This window comes from Stenella coeruleoalba (assembly GCF_951394435.1).
Source record: "Stenella coeruleoalba genome assembly, chromosome: 15".
NCBI classification, from domain to species: domain Eukaryota; kingdom Metazoa; phylum Chordata; class Mammalia; order Artiodactyla; family Delphinidae; genus Stenella; species Stenella coeruleoalba.
This window is the reverse complement of record NC_137161.1, coordinates 28,021,020-28,034,474: the sequence shown is the minus strand read 5'-3', so window position 1 is coordinate 28,034,474 and position 13,455 is coordinate 28,021,020. Positions and strand designations below refer to the sequence as shown.

Genomic DNA, 13,455 nt, shown 5'->3' with positions numbered 1-13,455 from the left:
TAACCGGCTCTGCTGCTTTAGTGTTTGAAAAAGCAGGGCAGGGGTGCCTCATTTTCACACCTGTCATTCATGTGTGATCCTGGTAGCAGGGCATGTTTTTGGCAGATGGTACCTCCTGAGGACTGTCCCGAGATAAAAGTTTCCCAGAGTGTGTGCACAGTGGAGAAGACCACAGACGAAGTGGTCTCTTCCCCCAGCTGATTTAAAGGAGGTCAGGGCCAGTCTCTCTCACCCCCTAGGACAATCCCTGTCCTCTTGAGATGATCATTCCTGCCCCAAAGGCTAAGGCAAAGATCTGCAGCTGCCTGCCTGCAGGAGCCAAGCAGGCAGCGTAAGTCAGCTGGATGGGCACTTCGGGAAGCAAGGAGGTGCGTGCAGCCCCATGTTATGGCAGGCTGCGACTTGGGCCTGGCTGACTGTTGCCGTGTATGATTCCTGCTCTTGCATTGCCAAATAGTGTGATTTTTCTTTTCTGTACAAGTTAGAAGTGAAGAATTTTATATCTCCAGATTTTAAAATGTTGGCACTAATTCAAATGAAAACAAAAAAACAAGTCTGCGAGAGGCGAACAAAACCTGTTTGGGACCTCTCATCCTTGTTTCCATCCTAGGAAGGTGCATGTCCATAGGACATCAGAGCTTTACTTTACAAGGAGAAAAGTGGAAGCCCAGGCAGAATGCATTGCTTCTGGAAATATTATTGCGTTGGTGTCCGTGCTAGGGGCTAGGAGTTCCATAGCAAATTAGAAGGTCCAGTTCCTGCCCTTCTGGAACTCCCAATAGGTAGACAAAGAGGCAACTACAGGAGTAGTGAGTGATCAACAGAGTAGGAACATGAGTTGGATGAGGAGGGGGCTTTGGGGGCGGGGGGAGCACAAATCAAGGCAAGCTTCCGAAGCGAAGAGCCCTCTGGTCTGGGACTTGAAAATAACTGGGAGTTAGCTAGGTAGGGAGTGGAGGGGGTAGAAACGTATTCCAAATAGAGGGAACAATAATACATGCAAAGGCCTGGGGACATGAGAAAATTCGATTAATTCGAGGATCTGAAAGCAGCTCATTATGGCTGAAGCTGAGGGTGGGGGTTGGGAGAAGGACGTGTGGAAAGAAAGAAAGCAAGCAGGAGAGGGCTTCCCGGGTGGCACAGTGGTTGAGAATCTGCTTGCTAATGCAGGGGACACGGGTTCGAGCCCTGGTCTGGAAGGATCCCACATGCCGCGGAGCAACTAGGCCCGTGAGCCACAACTACTGAGCCTGCGCGTCTGGAGCCTGTGCTCTGCAACAAGAGGCCGCTATAGTGAGGCCCGCGCACCGCGAAGAAGAGTGGCGCCCGCTTCCCACAACTAGAGAAAGCCCTCGCACAGAAACGAAGACCCAACACAGCAAAAATAAATAAATTAAACTCTGACCCCCAACATCTTCTTTAAAAAAAAAACCAAAAAAGAAAGCAGGAGAATTAGGCAGGGGGGTGCAAGCAAACGTCTATAGGGTCTCAGTGCCAGTGAGTAAAGCGGTCTTGATGTAAGAGACAGCAGAGGCTGGTGGGGTCTGGGACGCCCGGGAGCCAGCTGCGACTCAGCTGTAGCCACTCAGCAGCGGTCCAGGGTTGCCAGAATGTCGTGTTTTTCAGGAGCAATGTGAAGTTAGATTATTAAAAGCAGCGACTTGGACTTCCCTGGTGGAGCAGTGGTTGGGAATCTGCCTGCCAACGCAGGGGACATGGGTTCGAGCCCTGGTCCAGGAAGATCCCACAGGCCTCGAAGCAACTAAGCCCGTGCACCACAACTACTGAGCCTGCGCTCTAGAGCCCCTGAGCCACAACTACGGAGCCCGCGTGCCTAGAGCCCGTGCTCTGCAACAAGAGAAGCCACCACAATGAGAAGCCTGCGCACCACAATGAAAAGTAGGCCCCACTCGCCGCAACTAGAGAAAGCCCACGTGCAGCAATGAAGGCCCAACACAGCCAAAAATAAAATTAATTAATTAAAAAAAAAAGCAGTGTCTTGAGTTATGCATTTGGGGGCTAGTTTGAATGTATAAAGCACTTGGCAACAGATTTTTTTTTTAAACATCTTTATTGGAGTATAATTGCTTTACAATGTTTGCATCTGGCCTTTGAGCCACCAGTTCCAATCTTTGGAGGAATCGTAAAGGGAATGTGGGCTTGATTCTGAGAGTGTGGAGCCACTGGGGGTTTTCAGCAGGGCGTGACATTCCAGGCTCATGCAGAAAGGGCCTGGCGGCTGGAGAACAACAATAGAGGAGCTAGGACTCATTGGAGATGTTGTGGTACCTGCAGAAGGGCGGGGAGATGGTGGAGGTCTGCAGACAGCATGGGGATTAGGGATGGGATGTGGGAGAGATGGGATTTGACGGCAGATTAGGAGGGATGGGGGAGGTCGTTGGGGAGTGTTAAGGTTGATACAAGGGTCAAGGCAGCAGGTACAGAGGAAGGATGAGGAACAGGGATGGATGAAGATGACCTTAGCCCCTGTGGGTCACTCAGGGGAGATGCCCAGAGGATCTGGACCTGGTCCAGAGAATGTGGGCCCAGTGGGGTGAATAGGACACCTTTGACCCCAAGGAACTGCAGTTCAGGTGGGAAGACAGACTGAGGACGATTGAAGAGTCCAGGGCCGGAGGCTGGCCCAGAGTCTCTTCTGAGGGCAGGGCCCTTGGGAGCAGCAGTGACCTCATTGTCTGAGAAGCCAGGGTGGGAGGGCGGGGCAGAGACATCCAGCTAGTGACGACTGGCCCAACAAAGGCCCGGAGACGTGACAGAGACAATGTGTTAGTGGGTAAACGGAAAAGAATCCAGAAAGACAAACTGCTCCTTCCTCACATTTCAACTAGGAAGGAAATAAAGCATTTCTGTGAGGTAATTTCTCTGAATTTCTTTTGGTACCTTGCTCCGAGGTCCCTGGTTCTCCTCTGGACAGGTAGAAGGCGTTCAGTAAATGTTTGTCGTGCTTCCCCCCATTTCCTTCTCCCTCTGGAGCAATGCTCTACTGAGTGTATAAATTCTGCTACAGTCTGTGTGCATGCTTTTAAGAGTTGCCTTTGGTCTTACCTCATTGTGGTCAAGATCAAGAGTCACCAGTGAGACCGGAAGTGGCTGGTATGCAGCAGGAGCTCAAATGCCCAGAGATGGAGAGGCCTGTGGGGGCTGGGGAGGACTTCTAAAGCGCCTGCTGCCTTTCTGTTGTAATATTAAGTCCCCGCCCACTTGACACTGGACTGAACCCTGTGTAGCTGTGGGATGATGCTGTGCAAACCCCTGACGGTGGCCGGGTATACAGCAGGTACTCACTACCCACCAGCTGGACTGGATCTAGGTCTTGAGTGATCAGACCTCATAAGCCTGTCTGACCTTTGAAACAGGACAGGGAAGGACGTGGCCCCCAATCCTGCTTTGCCTGGTCAGCATGTGCTAGGTGACCCCAGGTCTCAGGTTCTAAAGCCCAGAGTCAGCTGAACATGGTGGGATGGGATTTTTGCGGGGTTGAGAGCACAGGCTTGGGAACCAAACAGACTTTGGGTCAAATCCCAGCTCCCCCAGCTCTAAAACGGGGATAATAATACCTTTGTGACATCTTTCTCATCCTGAGAGCGCTGAGTGGCACACGTCTGTGCCTCCTCTCAGCCCTCAGCCCTCCTCACCCTCTGTGCCCTGCAGCGTGTTCCAAAGAGCAGCCATGTCCACCCTGTACCCATCTCTGGAGGACCTGAAGGTGGACCAAGCCATGCAGGTAAAGTGCCAGGCTACCAGCCTGGGGTCCCCTGACGGGGCCTTCTGGATAGCGCCAGGGTAGCTAAGGGAGGCTTGTCTTGGGTCAAGTGCTGGGGACCCCTGGGAGTTCCTGACTGGCTCCAGGGCATGCAGGTCCCCACTGCAGGGCCTGCTGGGCAGAGCCGGTGTCCAGAGGCCAAGGCAATGGAATTACAGCAGGTGGAGAAGACCAAGCAGCTGCAGACCGGCCGTCTGGTGCCTGCTCTATCCCAGTGCTTCCTGCATCCGGGTTCGTGTAGAACCCATGCTCTAGGACAAGCTTCCAGAGTAAACCCCGTGGTCGTGGCGCTTGGCCTACTCGGCCCCCAGAAGCCCTTTTCTCCTTCCGTCCCACGTGAGGTCCTAGTGGGTTCTGAGAACTGGGGGCTTTTCGACTGAAAATCTGCCTTGGCTGCCTCAGGTAGTAAACGAGTTGTGACATTTGGTGGGTCGCGGGCCCCTGGGAGAACCTCCTTCCAGAAGCGTGGACATCTGCAGACGCCATATTTACTCCAAGGGTCATGGACACCCCCCTCAGGCCGCCAGCATACCTAATGCCCTGACCCCCAGCCTCAGGGAGCCCCAGGCCTCAAGGGCTCTGGGGCTTATGGCCACAGCTGACTGGCACTCCCCATCCATCCCCAGGCCGAGGCCAGAGCCGTACCCAGGATGCCCGCCCTGCCGGGGCAGGGAACAGACTCCCAGCCTTCAGGTGAGTGAGTGGGCTGGGGTTCTCCGGGCTGAGAGTGACCTCTGCTGGACATTTCCGAGAGCCTGCGTCCTTCCTGCCGCTGAGCCGTGGGCACTATGCAGGTTGACCCTCCCTAGAACCCCCCCTTTGAGGGGGACACTGAGAAACCTGCAGCTTTGTGAGGGCACTGACTGCCCTGACTTGGGGCCACCAAGGAAGGCTGCATGTGGAGACCAGGATATGTGTGGTGGCCCTGGAGCTGCTCGTGGCCGTCTTGATTCAGGCCCTGTGGTAGCAAACTTGAACTCAGGCCCAGCTCTTCTCCTCCTTACCATGCAGTTCCCCAGAGCTGCCCTCGGGTCTGGCCGGTGCCAAATAAAATCAGTTAAATTGAACACCAAAGTGATACATGAGGTACTCAGCGTCCCAGGCTGCTCCTGGAGAAAGCAGACCGTCTGAGGGGAGGACCCACAGTGCCAGCGAGCGTTCCTGGGAGTGAAGAGCCAACTCAGGGGTATACTGCATTCTTGGGAGTAAACAGCATCCCCAGGCCCTGTTTCTTAATAAAAATGAGTGACCACCTGGGAGCCAGGCAGGTGTGGCTAATCTCAGGTCCGGAGTAACACCTTTCTTCTTCCTTCCTTCCCTTCCCATCAGTTTTGTACCCAAACCTGGCGGAATTGGAAGGTTATATTGGTCTTTCGTTCTCCAGCCACGAAGTCCAGCAGAACCTGCCTCAGATTCCAGAAGGTGCCAGGGTAGGTATTTGTCTCTTGCCTGATGTGGGCCCTCCTTCTTGGTCTTACCATTTAAACAGACTTGAATCTCCTCTTTCCCCAGCGTTGCTGCGCCTCTGTTTTTGTTTTTTTTTTTGCGGTACGCGGGCCTCTCACTGTTGTGGCCTCTCCCATCGCGGAGCACAGGTTCCGGACGCGCAGGCTCAGCGGCCATGGCTCACGGGCCCAGCCGCTCCGCGGCACGTGGGATCTTCCGAGACCGCGGCATGAACCCACGTCCCCTGCATCGGCAGGCAGACGCTCAACCACTGCGCCACCAGAGAAACCCCTGCGCCTCTGTTTTTTGATGGCACTTCGTATTTTCAGCCTTCATTAAAAGTGCTGTGGGGTTTCGTGGTTTCCTGCGGGCCTTGGGGCTGAAGGGCCACTGCCTGCCCTTTGACCTCTGACCTGCTGGCCTGAGCCTGCTGGAGGAGAAGGGAGGACATTAAACCTGGCCTGAGCCTGGGTGCTTCTACTGAAGGGCTGCCTGTGACTTGACAGCAGCTGCATGATTAGGCAGAGCCCGGTGGGAAGGGGCTTGTCATCCAGCCCCACTCCCCAAATTAAACAATAATGCTTGATTCCTGCTCCGCATGGCTTCAGGGAGCAAAGGAAATCATAACATTGAAATATTCACTCCTGAAAATGTATTCACCTATAGAATCAGTCCCAAACCCTCTCCCAATCAGCTCCAGCCTCCCTGCGGACCATCTGTCAGCTGTCCTTGTCTGCCAGCCCCTCCCTGGTCCAGTGCAAATCGATTGCACAGTGCAAATGCAAATCTTACTAAGGCCGCAGGATTTCATGAAATTGATGGAAATGAGGATGAGAACTGCTACACTGACAAATGAGGATTTCATAGGAAAAATCAGAAAGGATGAGGACATGTGGGACCCTGAGAAAAACTGGTGACACCCTGGGGTGTTTCTCCAAAATGACCCTCTTGACAGTCATGTAGGGAAGTACACACATGAAGCAAAGTAGGTCATGTTGCAGATACTCCAATTTTAATCCATCGATTTAATCCCTCTTTGGCCCAATAATTAGGACAACCTAAATTTTGATAAAAAATGACAGATAGGGCTTCCCTGGTGGCGCAGTGGTTGAGAGTCCACCTGCCGATGCAGGGGACACGGGTTCGTGCCCCGGTCCGGGAAGATCCCACATGCCGTGGAGCGGCTAGGCCCGTGAGCCATGGCCACTGAGCCTGCGTGTCCGGAGCCTGTGCTCCGTGATGGGAGAGGCCACAACAGTGAGAGGCCCACGTACCGCAAAAAAAAAAAAGACAGATAATGCATTTTTATAATTAAAAATTTTTAGTTATTTTATTTCATTTTAACTTTTTATTTTTAAGTAATCATAAATTCATAGGAAGTTGAGAAGATAGAGAAGTCCTTTGTGCTCTTCACTCAGTTTTCCCAGTGGTTCCGTTTTATGTAACTACACTATAACGTCAAAACCAGGCATTTTACGTTGGTACAATGTGTGTCTGTTGTTCAATGTCTTTTTATCACCTGTAACCACCAGCGCAATCAAGATAGAGAACTATGTTATCACCACAAAGGTATCTCTAGTGTTGCCCCTTCATAATCGTTCCCAGCCTCCCTCTCACCATCCGCAGCCCCTTGGCAACCACTAGCGTGTTTTTGTCCCTATAATTTTGCCATTTCAGAAGGTTATGTAAGTGGAATCACACGGTGTGTGACTTTTTCAGATGGACTCTTTCCACTCAGCATCATGCCCTGGAGATCCTTCGAGGCTGTTGCCTGTATCAACAGTTCATTCCTTTTTATCGCTGGGTTGTGTTCCATGGTGTGTCTCTACCCCCAGTTTGTTTAACCTCTTGAGGGACATTTTAGTTGTTTCCAGTTTTTGTCTATTATAAACTAAGCCATTACGGATGTGTACAGATTTTTGTATGGATATAAGTTTTTGTTTCTCTGGGATAAACGCCCAGGAGTGCAATTCCTAGGTAGTGTTATAACTGTATGGTTAATTCTTTAAAAAAGGAAGTGCCAAGCTATTTCCAGAATGGCTGTGCTATTTTATTTTCCTGCCAGCAATGCATGAGTGTTTTCAGTTTCTTCACATCCTTGCCAGCATTTGGTATTATCACTGTTTTAAATTTTAATCATTATGGTAGGTGTGTAGCATCGATTTATCATTGTCTTAATTTGCATTTCCCTAACGCTAGTGATGCTGAACATCTTTTCATGTGCTCAGTTACCAGCTGTATATTCTTTTCGGTAAAATGTTTCTTCATATCTTTTGCTCATTTTCTAAATGGATTGTGTTTTTAAGTCAACTTTTGAGACTTTATTCTAGAGTCCTTTGTCAGATATTTGATTTGTAAATATTTTCTCCCACTGTGTATCTTCTCCTTTCATCGTATTAAAAGGGTTTCTTGCAGAGCAAAAAGTCTTTAATTATGATGAGGTCCAATTTATTGATTGTTTTCTTTTGTGGATTATGCTTTAGTGTCCTAAGAAATTTCACTGAGCCCTAGGTCCTAAAGATTTTCCCTTTTACTTCTAAAACTGCTATAGTTTTATGTTTAAATTTATGGTTGAATTTGAGTTAATTGTTGTATAACCTGTGGAGTCTGTGCTCACATTTTGCCCACGGATGTTCAGTTGCTCCCTCACCATTTGTTGAAAAGACTCTTCTTTCTCCAGTGAATTGCTCTTGCACCTCTGTTAAGAAGCAGTTGCCCCTCCTTGTGTGAGGCTATTTCTGGATTCTCTCTTCTGCTCCATGATCCGTGTGTCTGTCGCTCCCCAATACAACACTGTCTTAATTACTGTAGCGATATAATAAATCTGGAAATTTGGTAGAGTCATTAATCCTGTTTTATTCTTTTTATCAAAGTAGTTTTAGCTATTCTAGTTCCTTTGTCTTTTCATATAAAGTTTAGACTAACCTTGCATGTATCTACAAAACATCTTGTAGAGATTGTGATAATAATTGCATTAAATCTGTACATCAATCTGGCGACAGTTGACAGCTTTACTATGTTTTCCCAATTCATGAATACAGAATATCTCTCTATTTATTTAGATCTTCTTTGATATCTTTTATCAGTGTTTTTTTTCATTTCCAGCATACAATTCCTGCATATGTTTTATTAGATTTATACCTAAGTATTTCTTTTTTTTTGAGTGATTGTAAGTGGTATTGTATTTTTAATTTTAGCTTCCACATGTTCATTGTTAGTATTTAGAAGTACAATTGATTTTTTTGTATATGTTGGTCTTGTATCCTGTGACCTTGTTGAACTCACTTATGAGTTCTAGGAGTTTACTTGTAGATTCCTTGGAATTTTCTAGTGAAGTATCATCTCATCTGCAAATAGTGACCATTTTATGTCTTCTTTTCCAATCTATATGCCTTTTTTTCCTTTTCTTGCCTTATTGCTCTGGCTAGTTTTTCCATTACTGTATTTAATAGTAGTGGTGAGAGTGGACATCCTGACCTTGTTCCAGAACTTAGGGGGGAAAGCACTCACTCATTTTGGTACTTTTACCTTAATTTTTTTCAAGGCAGAGATCAACTTGAGCCCATTTCCCCCCATCGTTCACTATTTTCTGTGGAACTTTTATTTTTAAGTGGATTTTAAAGGGCTCTTCTCCTGACCCCAGTTTGCCTTGGAAAACGAGGACCCCTTTCCTATTTACCTGTCCTCTCTTCTCTCCCTACTTTCCCGGCTGCTTTTCAGGGGTGTGGACTTTGACGCCCCCTAGTGGCGTCATTGAGCCATGTTCCCTCTCGCCCGCACGCGGGAAAGTGTGCGAGCTGGGGTGGACTACGACCCAAGGTCCACTCCATTCTCCTTACCCCATCCCTGCTCCCACCCCGGGGACTCTTGTGGCACGAGGCCCCAGGCTCTGGCTGACCGCCTGCTCTTCTGATGTCTGCAGGCAGCGGTCTCGGGCCCCTCACCGGACCAGGTGGTGGCGCCGGTGTCCGGGAACAGCTTGGGCGTGCTGCCTGGGGAGGTCAAGCCCGGGGTGCGCGAGATCCACCTGTGCAAGGACGAGCGCGGCAAGACGGGGCTGCGGCTGCGGGCCATCGACAAGGTGGGACTGGGGGTCGCGGGGGAGAGGAAGGGCCCCGCGGAGGGCGGAGGGCGGAGGGCGAGCCCGCGTGCTGGACAGCGCCTGCCCCCGCCCGAGTTGCCCGCCCTCCGCGCTTCTCCGGGGTTCTGGCCGCCTCGTCCACCAGCGAGAGAGGAGGCAGAGCGGGGAGCCCCATCCACAGTAAGGAAGGGGCTGCGCGGGCTGGGAGCCGAGGCCCACCTGACCCCTAGGCCAGGCTCTTTCTCTCAAGCCCCTCCTACAAGGCCCGAGGGCTGGCTCCGGGTTGCGCCAGGGATCCTCTACCTGCCCCTCCGTGGGCTCCTTGCCTCCTTGCCCCCCAGTCAAAGGGATCTGGCTTCTGGGCGGCTGTCTGCAGACAGTGGAAGCCGGGGGCCCTGGATGCCAGTGTGAGAGGCCTTGTAGTCCAGTGGTTGGGGGTGCAGCCTCCAGTTGGGGTTGAATTCCTGACTCTGTTGCTTCCTAGCTGTGTGGCCTGGAGTGTTTCCTCGCCAGGAAAATGGGGTTGCCGTTGTCTGCTGCGCAGAGCTGCAGTCCCAGTGCCCTACAGGCTCTGGGAGGATCGGGAGGCAAACAGCAGCTTGGAGGAGGGAGCTGGGCTCATGGTGGGCCGGGAGAGCTGACTGTGGGGACCGCCTCCCCCAGGGGCTCTTTGTGCAGCTGGTCCAGGCCAACACCCCCGCGTCCCTGGTGGGGCTGCACTTTGGGGACCAGATCCTGCAGATTGATGGGCGCAACTGTGTCGGGTGGAGCACAGACAAAGCCCACCGGGTGGTGAAGAAGGCGTCGGCTGAGAAGATTGTCATGGTTGTCCGGGACAGGTGAGTAGCTGGGTCCCAGGAGCCTCTCTGTCCACCCCCAGCCACGCCCCAGGCCCAGCTCACTGTCCGTCCCTGCCAGGCCATTCCAGCGGACCGTCACCATGCACAAGGACAGCACAGGCCACATCGGCTTCGTCATCAAGAAGGGGAAGATCATCTCTTTGGTCAAAGGGAGTTCTGCGGCCCGCAACGGGCTCCTCATCAACCACTACGTGTGCGAGGTGAACGGGCAGAACGTCATTGGGCTGAAGGTAAGCTAGGCAGAGCAGCGGCTCTGTCCCGGGATGCCGGGGGCTGGGACACGCCAGGTGGTGGGCAGGTTCGTGTCTGCGGGTGGGCTGCTGCCCCCACCCCAGCCTCATTTCCTCATCCTAAGGCTGCTACAGGGATTCAATGTGACAAGGTACACAGAGCTTCGAGCACAGTGCATGCACAAAGTAATTGCTCAGTAAATATAAGCTATTGTTACTTACACGTGGAGGCCAGAGCTGTGACAGGGAGCCGGGGGGTGGGGGTGGGGTGGTTGATGACCTGTGTAAGGACGTAGGTGCCCAGGTGGCTCCTGGCTGCATGGACACCTCCCTACTCTGTGCGGCACTTCTGTTTGTATCCTGGATCTTGTTCAGTAATAGGAATATTTTAGAAAATTGCTCTTCAGAAGTCCATTTCTGACCTCTTTTTTTTGCCCTCCCAAGGGGGTTTGCATGGCGAGTTTTATCTTTAAATACAGAAGGAGCAAGTGGTCTAGGCCCAGTGCTGTGCCCTGGACTCGGGGGTGGGTGCCTTTGGGGAATGGACCCTGGAGGAGGATGAGTCACGCCGCTTCTGGTCCCTGGATAAGTGAGAGTGGTCTATCCCGACTTGATACCACCAGGACTGAGAGTGCTTCTTAATCCCAGCTGTGATTTAGAGGGAGGGTCCCTGCCCTGCTGCAGCCAGGGCTTTGGGGCTCACAGGTAGGGCTCCCCGGGTAGAGGTGGCGTGGGCGGTGGCATCTCACTCCACAGGTGGCAGAGTCTTTTAAGCCAGTTCTCCTCCCCTTCGCAAGGGCCATCACCATCACCATTCCTGTGGCACATCTTCCTCCCTGTGCTTGACAGTCTCCCCACCTTCCCTGGAGGCTTATCCTGCTGGCTCATGAGCACAGTGCTCAGCAAGTCCTTCCTAATGTCTGCCTGACATCCCTCCTGCTGCCTCTCTCCCCTTCCTTGGGGATCAGGCATGACGATCCAAAGGGAATCCATTGTAGCTAAAAAGCTGAGTACAGTAATACCAGCTCTGAGGGGCTGGCTCTGCTGGGTGTGAGTGGACCCACTCCTTTCAAAGCATGACAGTTCTTTGTTCTTAACTGTTCTGGAGAGCAGTCCTTCTAAGATGTGCTGCAGATTCTCTTGTCCTCACTGATGGTTCAAGGCTTCCCTATGAACTTATCAGTTATCCTACCAAACAAGGGCGTGAGGCTCTAAGGACTGGGCCTGTCCCTTTGCTGAATGGCCCCAGATAGCTATGCGTCTTGAGATCATTTATCTTCTCAAAGGTCTGTCTATTTCTACTCTGTGGCCATCACTAGTCCCACCTAGCTCATCTTCTCCCATTTATCCTGGAACAGCTAAGAAAACACATACCTGGGTTAGACACCTGTGTAAAGTAAAGGTCATGGTGTCTGAGTAAGGGCCAGAGGCTCTTCCAATGGCCATAGCGTTTGTCTTTGGACCGTTTGGCACACTTTGTGTAGGTGCCTTTTGTTTCTTGTTCTCCCCATGATCTGAATGGCTTCTGCGGGCCTCTCTTTTCACTAGTCAACAAGATGTAAGAGGAAGAAGTACCACACGGGCTCAGCTCAGGCTGACAGGAGCCCAGGGAAGAGGGTGGGGGAGCCCCTGCTGTGCCCCCACTGCACGGTTATTCTCTTTGTGCTTTGGGTCCAGAACCCGAGTGTGACGGGGTCCTGGGCAACGGCATACATGTGTGCTTGGTGAGAGTCCCAGGGCTCTTTGGGGAAAGTCACGTTTGTGAGGCCCTGTTAGGTGTCAGGCCCACACAGGCCCTCGAGCTGAGGGTGGGAGGGGCACGCTCGTTTTACTGACAGGGCCTCAGGTGGGAGGCCCACGTTCTGGTTCACCTGAGGGGCAGCCCTGTCCCTGATGTCAGAATGTCAGTGGCATCCTTCAGCGGGGGCCGTGCTGACCTCTCCACAGAGGTGCCTTCAGAATTTCCCCTGGCCCCCGGGGTGACCGCTCACTCACCCCTTCTCCAGGACAAAGAAGTCACGGAGATTCTGGCCACAGCCGGGAACGTCATCAACCTGGCCATCATGCCCACTGTGATCTATGCGCACATGGTCAGAAAGTAAGGCTGGTCCCCTCCTGCCCCTCCCCCCTCAGCTCCCCACCTCCCATCCACCCAGGCTTCCTCAAGGCTCCTGCAGAGCCCAGACCAGCCCGCCCTCTGCTCTCCTGCCCTTGCCTCCCTTCACACTAGCCAGTGGCTTCTGGTGATTTGAAGGTCTTAGACTCGGTAGTGAGGGTCCACAAGGCACGCACAGGCTTTGCGGGGATGGGGGAAGGTGCTGCCAGTGTTGGCGACTGTCCTTGTTGCTGTATCTAGGTTGTCCCCAGCCCTGCTCCACCACACCATGGACCACTCCATCCCTGACATCTGAAGCCACGGGAGAGCAGCTCAGCCCTCTGACCCTCCGGCAGGAAAGGGAGAGTCCTCAGGGGACAGACTGTGGAGGCCTCTGCCTGGGGGCGGGGCTGTCTCGAGGCGGGCATGTTCTGGGTGGGGCAACATTGGATCACATGGGCCTGTCCTTTATACACACTGGCCTTCTTGGAGCCTCAGCCTCTTAACTGGGCTAAGGCAGGGGCAGGGCCCACAGGCAGTGATTCTCTGAGCCGATTTAAATGCTGGGCACGTAGGCAGGCCGACTAAACACTTCCTAAAGTTGCAGCTGGGTCCCGTTCAAACTTTTGCCTCTACCAGTAAAACGTTTCTACGGTTTGAGAGAACAAATACATTTTTTTGGGAGAATTGTTTCTTTTTCCTTTAGTTGTTCTTTGTCACAAACTGTATTTAGTTATAACCCGTCACTGTCTTTGAATAAAGATTTGATTTTACATAAAATCCCTTCCTCAAAAGTAACTGAAATTCCAGAATCTTCTGTCTCATGACATGCCAGAGCTGGTTTTCTTTTAAGCAGTGGTGAGACCAAGGCCTTTGCTACATATTGCCTCTGAGAGCAGTGACTGGGCTTTGCCACCGTCACATGCCGCCGGTCCGGGGCATGGATGACTAGAGGGGGA

The 13,455-nt window shown here is 52.0% G+C and overlaps 1 protein-coding gene across 1 annotated transcript; it reads left to right on the top strand.

Annotated features, from left to right (window-relative positions):
• Positions 1 to 3,691: 3,691 nt before the first annotated feature.
• SDCBP2 (syndecan binding protein 2) lies at positions 3,692 to 12,812 on the top strand (the record flags this gene model as incomplete). The annotated part of the gene is made up of 8 exons (XM_079945157.1): positions 3,692 to 3,745; positions 4,411 to 4,477; positions 5,114 to 5,214; positions 9,153 to 9,311; positions 9,975 to 10,150; positions 10,230 to 10,401; positions 12,408 to 12,499; positions 12,758 to 12,812. 8 exons carry the CDS (start codon positions 3,692 to 3,694, stop codon positions 12,810 to 12,812), a joined length of 876 nt encoding a protein of 291 aa, XP_079801283.1.
• Between the last annotated feature and the right edge of the window lie 643 nt (positions 12,813 to 13,455).